The 13,113-nt window shown below is 45.3% G+C and overlaps 1 protein-coding gene across 1 annotated transcript in view; it reads right to left on the reverse strand.

The window, feature by feature from the left end:
- Window positions 1–2,262: 2,262 nt before the first annotated feature.
- EGFLAM (EGF like, fibronectin type III and laminin G domains) overlaps window positions 2,263–13,113 on the reverse strand; it is a 115,428-nt gene continuing 104,577 nt past the window's right edge. Inside the window, exons 18-23 of the mRNA XM_077281526.1 lie at window positions 10,675–10,855; window positions 9,435–9,513; window positions 9,041–9,184; window positions 4,482–4,565; window positions 4,078–4,181; window positions 2,263–3,164 (exon numbers count right to left, since the gene is read on the reverse strand). Of these exons, the coding sequence (XP_077137641.1) occupies window positions 3,010–3,164; window positions 4,078–4,181; window positions 4,482–4,565; window positions 9,041–9,184; window positions 9,435–9,513; window positions 10,675–10,855 (747 nt within the window). The 3' untranslated portion in view covers window positions 2,263–3,009. The remainder of the gene's footprint in view (window positions 3,165–4,077; window positions 4,182–4,481; window positions 4,566–9,040; window positions 9,185–9,434; window positions 9,514–10,674; window positions 10,856–13,113) is intronic.

Below are 13,113 nucleotides of genomic sequence, written 5' to 3' on the forward strand. Positions count from 1 at the left end.
GGGGTTAATTAGATTTTTTGTGTGTGTGTTTTTTTTTTTTTTAGACTAAACCTTAAAGACTGCATTGGCTTTGTACTGGTATTTGTCAGTCCATACTATTCTCAAAAGACAAACCATGTTCTACCCATGACCTTTACCTCTGCACCCCCGCTAACTGCCCACCATGGTACTCCCAATCTCAACCAGGATTGGTAAAAGATTTTTTTTTTTTCTAAATAATTTGTATATAAGAAAAAAAAAAAAACCTTTTGCAATGTAAGAAGGTCACAAACTGGGGCTCAGGTAGGAGATGGCAGATACAATCTATGCCAAATGTAGCACTTTTATGTAGATAGAAAAAAGTAAAACTACTAAATTCTGCATTCGAGATGTCTACACATAGAAAAATATTCAGGAAATGAATGAGATGTGTCTCCTGTGGTTACATCCGGACATGTTCATCTGTCCCACCTTATGGCCCTTGCAGGAAGCTAGAAATACCTGCGTGGTACCCAGGAGGTGGTGGCCACCAGCATTGCTCTACAGCCCCAGACAGAACCATGGTGGAGACTTCTGCTGCGTCCAGTTGCCTTCCAGCCAGACAGAGGATTGTGAGAAGGAGATGGATGGACAACTCCTTAGACACAGCCCAATTATTATCTTCTAAATCAAGAAATTAATCCAAACGCCACCTTTTAAATGAACGAAAATAAATACTCCGACATAGCTAGTGGAATAGTAAGTAAAAGTAAGAAAGATGGTAACTTTCCCGATTATCCACATCACTGCTGTAAACAATGTAGAAATCCCTGGTGGTCTAGGAAGGTGAAAAGTGTAAGGGAGACCTTTCTGGTGAACGGTAATATCTAATGAATTAATGGAGACATTGCTGGTGGTCTACGCTGGAAGAGGATTTGATGGAAACATCTATGGTGGTTTAAGGTAAATGAGTTGAAGGAGATATTGTTGGTGGTCTACAGTAGAGGAAGAGTTGATGGAGACATGTCTGGTGGTCTACAGTAGAGGAAGAGTTGATGGAGACATGTCTGGTGGTCTGCAGTAGAGGAAGAGTTGATGGAGACATGTCTGGTGGTCTACAGTAGAGGAAGTTGTTGATGGAGACATGTCTGGTGGTCTACAGTAGAGGAAGAGTTGATGGAGACATGTCTGGTGGTCTACAGTAGAGGAAGAGTTGATGAGACAAGGCTGGTGGTCTATGGAAGATGATTTTATGTACACATGGCTGGTGGTCTACAGTAGAGAAAAAAATGAAGGAGACTGCTGGTGGTCTATGATGGAGGAGTTGATGGAGTCATGGATGGTGATCTGTGGTAGAGGAGGAGACATGGTTTGCGAAGAATGGTTTCTAATGAATTAATCGACACTTTGCTGATGGTCTAAGGTAGAGGAGACATTAATGGAGACATGGCTGGTGCTCTGTATTCGAAAAGGAGTTGATGGCAATATGGCTGGTGGTCTACAGTAGAGGAGGAGTTGACGGAGACATGGCTGGTGGTCTACGGGAGAGGAGGAGTTGACGGAGACATGGCTGGTGGTCTACGGGAGAGGAGGAGTTGACGGAGACATGGCTGGTGGTCTACGGGAGAGGAGGAGTTGACGGAGACATGGCTGGTGGTCTACGGGAGAGGAGGAGTTGACGGAGACATGGCTGGTGGTCTACGGGAGAGGAGGAGTTGATGGTGACATGGCTAGTGGTCTACGGAAGAGGAGGAGTTGATGGAGAAATCGATGGTGGTCTGTGGTTGAGGTGGAGTTGATAGTGACATGGCTGGTGGTCTATGGTAGAGGAGGAGTTGATGGAGAAATCGATGGTGGTCTGTGGTTGAGGTGGAGTTGATGGTGACATGGCTGGTGGTCTACGGAAGAGGAGGAGTTGATGGAGAAATCGATGGTGGTCTGTGGTTGAGGTGGAGTTGATGGTGACATGGCTGGTGGTCTATGGTAGAGGATTGGGACTGTGGACATTTCCAGTTAAATATAAAGCTTCTAAGTCGGCTTATTATAGCACCAGAATACAGCAGAAAAGACAATTATGACGACTTAAAGGGAGGATGTAGGAAAAAATAATCTGCATAGAATTCCCCTGTTAATGGAAATGGTCCTCTTTAAACCGAAAACATTAAAAAAAAAAATGTGTAATGCAATGTTTGACAGCGGCCTTCTATAAAACCTGTACATCTCTAATCATGGTCTGGGGTGTGCTACCGCCACCGCCTTGTTAATTACGCAAATGCACATTAAAAGGGAGTTGACAACTTTTTTCATTAGAAATTTTTCCTTTAAAAATAATTAAAAAAAAAAATTGACCTCCAGCGATCAGCTATGATCTGTGAAGAGAAAAAAAAAAAAAATATATATATATATAAGTGCTCAATTTCCCTACAGCGCCGCCGGAGGAGAAATGAAGCATTACAAAATTCTTGGAATAAAAGGATGTATCTGGTCCTCCAGAGCGGGATGCTTTTTTGCATTTTCTCTCCTTTCAACCTTTGGAAGGAAGGGGCCTAAAACAAGTCTGTGCAGGATGGAGAGAAAGTCCACTCTATAGCAAAATAACCTAGAGATCACTTCTCAATTCCCACGATGGCCATTCAGACAGGAGATGACGGCAAATGCTGCAAGACCAACAAAATGAGGTCCGGTACCATGAGGAATGCAATAAGAGCTGGGCAACTCCAAAGTTAGGGAAAAACATAGTTATGCAAAACCGAGTCCTCGGAAAATAAATAGCTGCTAATGACCGGTCACGGGGTGGACAAAAGGATCTATGACATCGTCCGGTTTCTCAATGACCATTTTGGGCTGGTTGTGCGGAAAAGGCACGCATTTCTCATACACGAGTCTGCTCTCCGCGCAATACAAACTTCTTTTAGAAGATTCTTTTTGGTTTTTCTGGCTTTCTTGTAACAGACATGGAAAGACAAGGATTGCAGATTGTCCTCTGAGTGCAAAAGTCGTCCTTTCTCCCATCAGAATAAAAAACGAACAAACCTAAGAATGTGTCCATTCCTATTTGGTGCCACAAGTGTTAATGTTTTTCCCATCCGATGCGTCTTCCACCAGCGACACGTGATAGTCTGTAGAGAGGGTGAAGTGAGAGATGCAGCCTATAAGGCCTCCGATATATTGCCGATTGGTGTGTGACGCGATCTCCTTCATCCCACCTGGAATCCAAAACCAAACATCGTTACTTACAGGGGTCATGAAATGTAGCATACCTTAATGTTTTTTTTCTCCAAGTTCTTCAAAATGGCACAAATGTTTGATGAGTATTGCACAAAATCAAAACTGCTCTTTACTTTTGCCTTTAAACTTTTTTCCAAAGTTCTTAAAACAAAAAAGTTGTAAAAAGTGCAGTGCAGACAAAAAATAAAATCGCTCCGGGAGGGGGGACTGAAGTAAAAGTGCACAAAAACGGTGTGAACTTCTTAAAAACTGCAATTCATGAATTGGTCAAAAACATCTAGAAGCCACGAAAGCCTGCCCAAAATGACAAACAAACCAGATAAAAAAACAGACAAACGTGAAATAGACTTTAAAATAGGCACAAGTTACAAAAGTAACGAGGCACAAATGTAATAATGGATCAACTCTAAAAGTTTTACATTTTCTGTGTAATCTCCACTTATGAAGTATAAAAATCAAATACGAAATTAGATTAATGCAAAAAAACTGAAAAATGCTACCAAAACTTGCACAAATAACTATGAAAGTATAATGAATGCTAATGTTACATAAAAAAGACGTCGTCGATGTAGCGCCCGCATGTTCAATAACTTAACAGTCAACCTTGGTAATATGAAAAATGTGTTCAGATATATGTTTACACGTCACTGACAATATTCAGGATAGGGATCAGTAACAGAGACCACCACTGAGGGGTGAGACCACCACATCTCCTTGCTGCTGTACAGACCTACCATTGACACTCGCCACATGCATGAAGGCCTCGCAGTGGCACCAATACTTTTCATATTAAGTTGTCGGGTTTATTAGAAGTAAATGGAGTTGTAGATACTGTTGGGTTTTAGTATTTGTGATCAAACTTAAATTATAAGAGCCGATAGCGTCACTCACCAACATATAGGTCTCCGTTAATATTCAGCTGACGCATTAATCCTGGAGATTTTCCCGTTCTTGCTCCATAGTCATCCACAGTTACCTTTCCTGACTGACCGTCACTGAAACAGAAAATTTATTTAGTATCTGGTTAGATACTTCACGTGTGTTTGCAAATAATTCTATCATATACATTCGCCATTATGCCACGCTCGCACCAGTGTTGTCTATGTCCATCAATGTCCATGTACATAAAGGGGCCACATAACTGCCAATATGGAGGAGCAGGAGGTGATCGGTGACCTGTACCTCTGCTAATACACCCCATAAACATTAGAAGTTTGCACCCCAATGGATTTGCGGGTTTCAGGGAAAGTCATCTGATGTGTATAACAAGATCGAAGATTATAACATTCTCTTACCGTACGGCCTTCACTCGATGCCATCTGCCGTCATTAAAGGTTCCATTGACCATAACTGACACCATTCCGCTGCCCAAATTATAACTATGGAGAGAAGAACCAAAGGGAAGTGTTACTGGATCCCTCCTGTCATTCCTCCCTGTAAATAATGCATTGATCTTTTGGTTTTATTGAAAATTGCGGATCCATAATATAAAGTAGTCAGTGGGATTTCAGAACCATCAAGGAGATTTCAAAATGTATTGGTCCTCCAGCAAAACTTCCCTAGCCTTCTAGTCATTCTGTCTCAAAAGAAGACATTGGTATTACAAAATAGAATATGATATCTGCCGGTCCTGGTACAAATGCATTAAAGCCCAGGAAAATTCTAATTTGTTTCCTATAAACCTTAATATGGAGCAGAGGTTCATTCTACAATACTGAGCTCCAAACCATAGCAATAGCTTTAGAAAAATAGTGTCTACCAGCAAACAGAGATACATGATAAGATCCTGTCTGTAGCCACCACTAGGGGGAGCTCCCTGTATACAGAGATGCATGATAGGATAAGATCCTGTCTGCAGCCACCACTAGGGGGAGCTCCCTGTATACAGAGATACATGATAAGATCCTGTCTGCAGCCACCACTAGGGGGAGCTCCCTATACACAGAGATACATGATAAGGTCCTCTCTGCAGCCATCACTAGGGGGAGCTCCCTGTACACAGAGATACATGATAAGATCCTGTCTGCAGCCACCAGTAGAGGGAGCTCCCTGTATACAGAGATACATGATAAGATTCTGTCTGCAGCCACCACTAGGGGGAGCTCCCTGTATACAGAGATACATGATAAGATCCTGTCTGCAGTCACCACTAGGGGGAGCTCCCTGTATACAGAGATACATGATAAGATCCTGTCTGCAGTCACCACTAGGGGGAGCTCCCTGTATACAGAGATACATGATAAGATCCTGTCTGCAGTCACCACTAGAGGGAGCTCCCTGTATACAGAGATACATGATAAGATTCTGTCTGCAGCCACCACTAGGGGGAGCTCCCTGTATACAGAGATACATGATAAGATCCTGTCTGCAGTCACCACTAGGGGGAGCTCCCTGTATACAGAGATACATGACATGATAAGATTCTGTCTGCAGACACCACTAGGGGGAGCTCCCTGTATACAGAGATACATGACATAAGATCCTGTCTGCAGTCACCACTAGGGGGAGCTCCCTGTATACAGAGATACATGATAAGATCCTGTCTGCAGTCACCACTAGAGGGAGCTCCCTTTATACAGAGATACATGATAAGATTCTGTCTGCAGTCACCGCTAGGGGGAGCTCCCTGTATACAGAGATACATGATAAGATCCTGTCTGCAGTCACCACTAGAGGGAGCTCCCTGTATACAGAGATACATGATAAGATTCTGTCTGCAGTCACCACTAGGGGGAGCTCCCTGTATACAGAGATACATGACATAAGATCCTGTCTGCAGTCACCACTAGGGGGAGCTCCCTGTATACAGAGATACATGATAAGATCCTGTCTTTAGTCACCACTAGAGGGAGCTCCCTGTATACAGAGATACATGATAAGATCCTGTCTGCAGCCACCACTAGGGGGAGCTCCCTGTATACAGAGATACATGATAAGATCCTGTCTGCAGTCACCACTAGAGGGAGCTCCCTGTATACAGAGATACATGATAAGATTCTGTCTGCAGTCACCACTAGGGGGAGCTCCCTGTATACAGAGATACATGACATAAGATCCTGTCTGCAGTCACCACTAGGGGGAGCTCCCTGTATACAGAGATACATGATAAGATCCTGTCTTTAGTCACCACTAGAGGGAGCTCCCTGTATACAGAGATACATGATAAGATCCTGTCTGCAGTCACCACTAGGGGGAGCTCCCTGTATACAGAGATACATGATAAGATCCTGTCTGCAGCCACCACTAGGGGGAGCTCCCTGTATACAGAGATACATGATAAGATCCTGTCTGCAGTCACCACTAGAGGGAGCTCCCTTTATACAGAGATACATGATAAGATTCTGTCTGCAGCCACCACTAGGGGGAGCTCCCTGTATACAGAGATACATGATAAGATCCTGTCTGCAGTCACCACTAGAGGGAGCTCCCTGTATACAGAGATACATGATAAGATTCTGTCTGCAGTCACCACTAGGGGGAGCTCCCTGTATACAGAGATACATGATAAGATCCTGTCTGCAGCCACCACTAGGGGGAGCTCCCTGTATACAGAGATACATGATAAGATTCTGTCTGCAGCCACCACTAGGGGGAGCTCCCTGTATACAGAGATACATGACATAAGATCCTGTCTGCAGCCACCACTAGGGGGAGCTCCCTGTATACAGAGATACATGATAAGATTCTGTCTGCAGTCACCGCTAGGGGGAGCTCCCTGTATACAGAGATACATGATAAGATCCTGTCTGCAGCCACCACTAGGGGGAGCTCCCTGTATGCAGGTCTTATAATCTGTACTAGCTGTATACAGTACAGTATCAGTAGTGAGCTACATGGAAGAATAGGTATACCGAGGTGATCATATAGTACAGAACATTTGGGGCCAAAAGTTTTCAGACTGAGAGAAGTTTTGTTTTTCACATTTTGCCTCTTCAGTATTTTTCGCTCTTTTAGTCGGATGTTTCTCTGGTTACTTACGGACAATTATAACATTCTATAACTTTTTACACTTTTATTGACATCCATGAAGTTTCTGTGACTCCTCAATATTCCCAGCGCTGTCCCTTCTGCCCCCTATTCTCCAGACTTCTGCCCTTCTCCCCGACAGCTGGATATCGGCTTCTGGGCAGCCCCCGACTGATGGCCGCCCGTTCTTGTCTCATCAGACCTCAGAGTTATCACAAATTCTGGTCTTTGTTTGTCGCTTTTTGATAGTTCTCCACAGGTTGTCAGTTAGGAGTTTCCATCCGTGGTCCAAAAATATCAATATTTTGCTCCCCGATCCACTTAGTTCTCACTTTTCCTTGTGACTTGGTCTCCATCCTGCTGGAGAAAGCATCATCACCACTTTGTCCTAGATGATTGGAGAAGTTGCTCTTGGAGGAGGTTTAGATCCCGTTCTTTATTATTGTCCATGTTCTTAGGTAAATTGTTAGTGACCCTCTCCATGGATGAGAAGCCCCCACACATGAAGGGTCTCAGGAGGCTTTACTGCAGTCAGACACAGGACTCATGGCAGCGTTGACTTTTGTCCTCCAGACAATCATTCTTCTGGATGTCCCAAACAGTCTGAAGGGCCTTCATCATGGAAAATAAGTTTTACCCCATCTTCTGAAGTCCGGTCCCTGCACTTCATGCAGAATGTCAGTCTTTGATGGTTTTCTTGGAGAGAAGTGTCTTATGTGTTGCATTTTCTTAATCCCAGGCAGCCTCCCAAGTCCTTCTCCTCACTGTGCAGTGACACGTGCCTGCTGCCATTCCAGGGCAAGCTCCGCACTGGTGTAGAACGCAGTGACACCTGCCTGCTGCCATTCTAGGGCAAGCTCCGCACTGGTGTAGAACGCAGTGACACCTGCCTGCTGCCATTCCAGGGCAAGCTCCGCACTGGTGTAGAACGCATTGACACCTGCCTGCTGCCATTCCAGGGCAAGCTCTGCACTGGTGAAGAACGCAGTGACACCGGCCTGCTGCCATTCCAGGGCAAGCTCTGCACTGGTGTAGAACGCATTGACACCTGCCTGCTGCCATTCCAGGGCAAGCTCCGCACTGGTGTAGAACGCATTGACACCTGCCTGCTGCCATTCCAGGGCAAGCTCTGCACTGGTGAAGAACGCAGTGACACCTGCCTGCTGCCATTCCAGGGCAAGCTCTGCACTGGTGTAGAACGCAGTGACACCGGCCTGCTGCCATTCCAGGGCAAGCTCCGCACTGGTGAAGAACGGAGTGACACCAGCCTGCTGCCATTCCAGGGCAAGCTCCGCACTGGTGTAGAACGCAGTGACACCTGCCTGCTGCCATTCCAGGGCAAGCTCCGCACTGGTGAAGAACGCAGTGACACCAGCCTGCTGCCATTCCAGGGCAAGCTCCGCACTGGTGTAGAACGCAGTGACGCCTGCCTGCTGCCATTCCAGGGCAAGCTCCGCACTGGTGTAGAACGCAGTGACGCCTGCCTGCTGCCATTCCAGGGCAAGCTCCGCACTGGTGTAGAACGCAGTGACGCCTGCCTGCTGCCATTCCAGGGCAAGCTCCGCACTGGTGTAGAACGCAGTGACGCCTGCCTGCTGCCATTCCAGGGCAAGCTCCGCACTGGTGAAGAACCGACCCCGTAGCTGAATCCTCTTTAGGAGATGGTCCTGGCATGTGCTGGATATTCTTGACTATCCCCGAAGCCAATCTTACAACAACTGTCCCTTTCGATTTGAAGTTCTAGATGATGAATGTATAAATGCCATTCATCTGATCATTTTTCATAACAATCGAGAGTTTAAGGCAAAATTGCAGCTAAGAAAACAGAAGCGGCAAACTTTGTGAAACCTTTAGTCCCTGATTGTACAGAGAGTCAGCACCGATTTACCTGAACATCAGGTTTCCTTCCTGAAGGCCCAATGAGATAAAGTCGCTGTTTGGCCTCATGGGGCTGTCCCCCCTCCACATGAGCAGCCCATCCTTCACGGTGGTCTTGAATCTCATGAAAATGTTTGTTCGAGATCCGGAAACTCTGGAAAACATAAAAAAAAATAGTGATGATGAATATATGAACTGCAGACGCCATACTGCAAAGCACAGACTGCAGCAGCCACCACTAGGGGGAGCATACACTTCCAGACTTGTACTCCTAAGCTCCCCCTAGTGGTGGCAAAATAGCCCCAAATTAATCAATTAGTAAATTTTGACACCTCTATATATATTGTTCTAAAGGCAGAAAATGAAATCAGAACCGCACAGACAGAGTGACCGGTGACGCTCACCTTTTCAGGATTTCCCGGCTGTCGTAAATGAGATAACTTCGCCCAATGAACTGTGGAATCTCGATGGCCTCTGTAATGACTAAGAACAGGTCATGTCACGTTACATTACCTCTACTGGTCATTTTGGGGGTCGGTTTATAAAATTTCCCCTCCCCCCCCCCCACAAGTGTACTACATGCATTAACTGACCCGGCGATCATCTGATCACCGCAGGGCTGGGGTCTCTACCCAATCTGTAATGAAAGGACCAGAGGGGGAGCTACTGCCCTCCATGCTGGGTAATACAGTGGAAGACCCTCCGAGCCCCTATATGACGTGGAGAGGGGTCGTCCTCAGCAGACGGAGGGAGCAAAGCTCTTACTCTACTTACTATTGATGCAGTAGTTCCCACACTCTGCAGGCAGTTGGCAAAAAACAAGAACATTGACAATCAGAGAAGAAGCTCAGCGCCGGCATAGAACGTATCTATACTCCATCTAATACATAGATCATGCCCAGACAATATTTGGTTTTTTCTAGGATTATAGTCCGGTATATGAGTGACCAATTATACCAGACGGGTGATAATAATCATCAATTTAATATGTAAGGTGAAACAAAGCCATAAACGAAAACAGCTGCGTAGGAGGCTTAAAACTGGGTGAGGAACAGACAAACTCTACTACAAAGGTGAGGCTGTGGAAGACAGATACATCAGCACAGCAACAAGACACAAGGTAGTTATACTGCATCAGCAGGGGCTCTCCCAGGCAAGGATTTCACAGCAGACTGTACATCCACATTATATACACCTATACCAGTATACCCCAACACGTGAAGATTCCCCTCCGGGGTAAATACGTCACAGTATATGACATTACTGATTGTATTCTCCTACTAGATAATATAGGAATTACATCTAATAAAGTATCACTCCTTATATTCATGTCATCCTCCTCCTGCTTTATTTTAATCATTCATATGGTTCCATAGATATGAACCTTTTAATTTTGGGCTACTTTTTATATTATCTACCAATTGGGCTGTGCTTAGAGTGTAATACTACAGAGAAGCCCCGCCCCCGAGGATCCTGTGAGCCATGCCCCTTGGGAAAAGAGTTTAAAAAGAACAAAAAGAAAGACGGAATAAACATTGGAGCAGCGGGAATAAAATAAAGGAGGACACTACTCACTGGGTAATGGCCGAGTGCGTCACAATCTAAGCCCAGACCTACAATCACACGGGCACAATGCGTTTTTACCTTTCTGACAGTTCTTGCCATCAAAGCCCAGGGGGCAGTCACAGTCATAGCTGTCGTGTTTGGGTCTACAGCTCCCATCGTTGGCGCACGGCACATTGGCGCAGGGATGGAGAGCGTTTACAATGTTCACCCCAGAAGTCAGACCGTGCACGAGGTTCACCATCCTGTCATTGAGTATTAGCTGCAAGCAAAAAAAAGCTGTATCAATATAAAGGTTTTAATTATATATAATAGCACATGCCGACCACTAGAGGGAGCTCCTATTTGTAATAGCACATGATGACCACTAGAGGGAACTCCTATTTGTAATAGCACATGATGACCACTAGAGGGAGCTCCTATTTGTAATAGTACATGCCGACCACTAGAGGGAGCTCCTATTTGTAATAGCACATGATGACCACTAGAGGGAGCTCCTATTTGTAATAGCACATGATGACCACTAGAGGGAACTCCTATTTGTAATAGTACATGCCGACCACTAGAGGGAGCTCCTATTTGTAATAGCACATGCCGACCACTAGAGGGAGCTCCTATTTGTAATAGTACATGCCGACCACTAGAGGGAGCTCCTATTTGTAATAGCACATGATGACCACTAGAGGGAGCTCCTATTTGTAATAGCACATGATGACCACTAGAGGGAGCTCCTATTTGTAATAGCACATGATGACCACTAGAGGGAGCTCCTATTTGTAATAGCACATGATGACCACTAGAGGAAGCTCCTATTTGTAATAGTACATGCCGACCACTAGAGGGAGCTCCTATTTGTAATAGCACATGATGACCACTAGAGGGAGCTCCTATTTGTAATAGTACATGCCGACCACTAGAGGGAGCTCTTATTTGTAATAGTACATGATGACCACTAGAGGGAGCTCCTATCTGTAATAGTACATGCCGACCACTAGAGGGCGCTCCTATTTGTAATAGTACATGCCGACCACTAGAGGAAGCTCCTATTTGTAATAGTACATGATGACCACTAGAGGGAGCTCCTATTTGTAATAGTACATGCCGACCACTAGAGGGCGCTCCTATCTGTAATAGTACATGCCGACCACTAGAGGGAGCTCCTATTTGTAATAGTACATGCCGACCACTAGAGGGAGCTCCTATCTGTAATAGCACATGATGACCACTAGAGGGAGCTCCTATCTGTAATAGTACATGCCGACCACTAGAGGAAGCTCCTATTTGTAATAGAACATGATGACCACTAGAGGGAGCTCCTATTTGTAATAGCACATGATGACCACTAGAGGGAGCTCCTATTTGTAATAGTACATGCCGACCACTAGAGGGAGCTCCTATTTGTAATAGCACATGCCGACCACTAGAGGGAGCTCCTATTTGTAATAGCACATGATGACCACTAGAGGGAGCTCCTATTTGTAATAGCACATGATGACCACTAGAGGGAGCTCCTATTTGTAATAGTACATGCCGACCACTAGAGGGAGCTCCTATTTGTAATAGCACATGATGACCACTAGAGGGAGCTCCTATCTGTAATAGTACATGCCGACCACTAGAGGGAGCTCCTATCTGTAATAGCACATGATGACCACTAGAGGGAGCTCCTATCTGTAATAGCACATGATGACCACTAGAGGGAGCTCCTATTTGTAATAGCACATGATGACCACTAGAGGGAGCTCCTATTTGTAATAGTACATGCCGACCACTAGAGGGAGCTCCTATTTGTAATAGCACATGACGACCACTAGAGGGAGCTCCTATTTGTAAGAGTACATGCCGACCACTAGAGGGAGCTCCTATTTGTAATAGCACATGCCGACCACTAGAGGGAGCTCCTATTTGTAATAGCACATGATGACCACTAGAGGGAGCTCCTATCTGTAATAGTACATGCCGACCACTAGAGGGAGCTCCTATCTGTAATAGCACATGATGACCACTAGAGGGAGCTCCTATCTGTAATAGCACATGATGACCACTAGAGGGAGCTCCTATCTGTAATAGTACATGCCGACCACTAGAGGGAGCTCCTATTTGTAATAGCACATGCCGACCACTAGAGGGAGCTCCTATTTGTAATAGCACATGATGACCACTAGAGGGAGCTCCTATTTGTAATAGTACATGCCGACCACTAGAGGGAGCTCCTATTTGTAGTAGCACATGCCGACCACTAGAGGGAGCTCCTATTTGTAATAGCACATGATGACCACTAGAGGGAGCTCCTATTTGTAATAGCACATGACGACCACTAGAGGGAGCTCCTATTTGTAAGAGTACATGCCGACCACTAGAGGGCGCTCCTATTTGTAATAGTACATGCCGACCACTAGAGGGAGCTCCTATTTGTAATAGCACATGCCGACCACTAGAGGGAGCTCCTATTTGTAATAGCACATGCCGACCACTAGAGGACGCTCCTATTTGTAATAGTACATGCCGACCACTAGAGGG

The sequence above is a fragment of the Ranitomeya variabilis genome, chromosome 1, assembly GCF_051348905.1.
Source record: "Ranitomeya variabilis isolate aRanVar5 chromosome 1, aRanVar5.hap1, whole genome shotgun sequence".
In the NCBI taxonomy this organism is placed as follows: Eukaryota; Metazoa; Chordata; class Amphibia; order Anura; family Dendrobatidae; genus Ranitomeya; species Ranitomeya variabilis.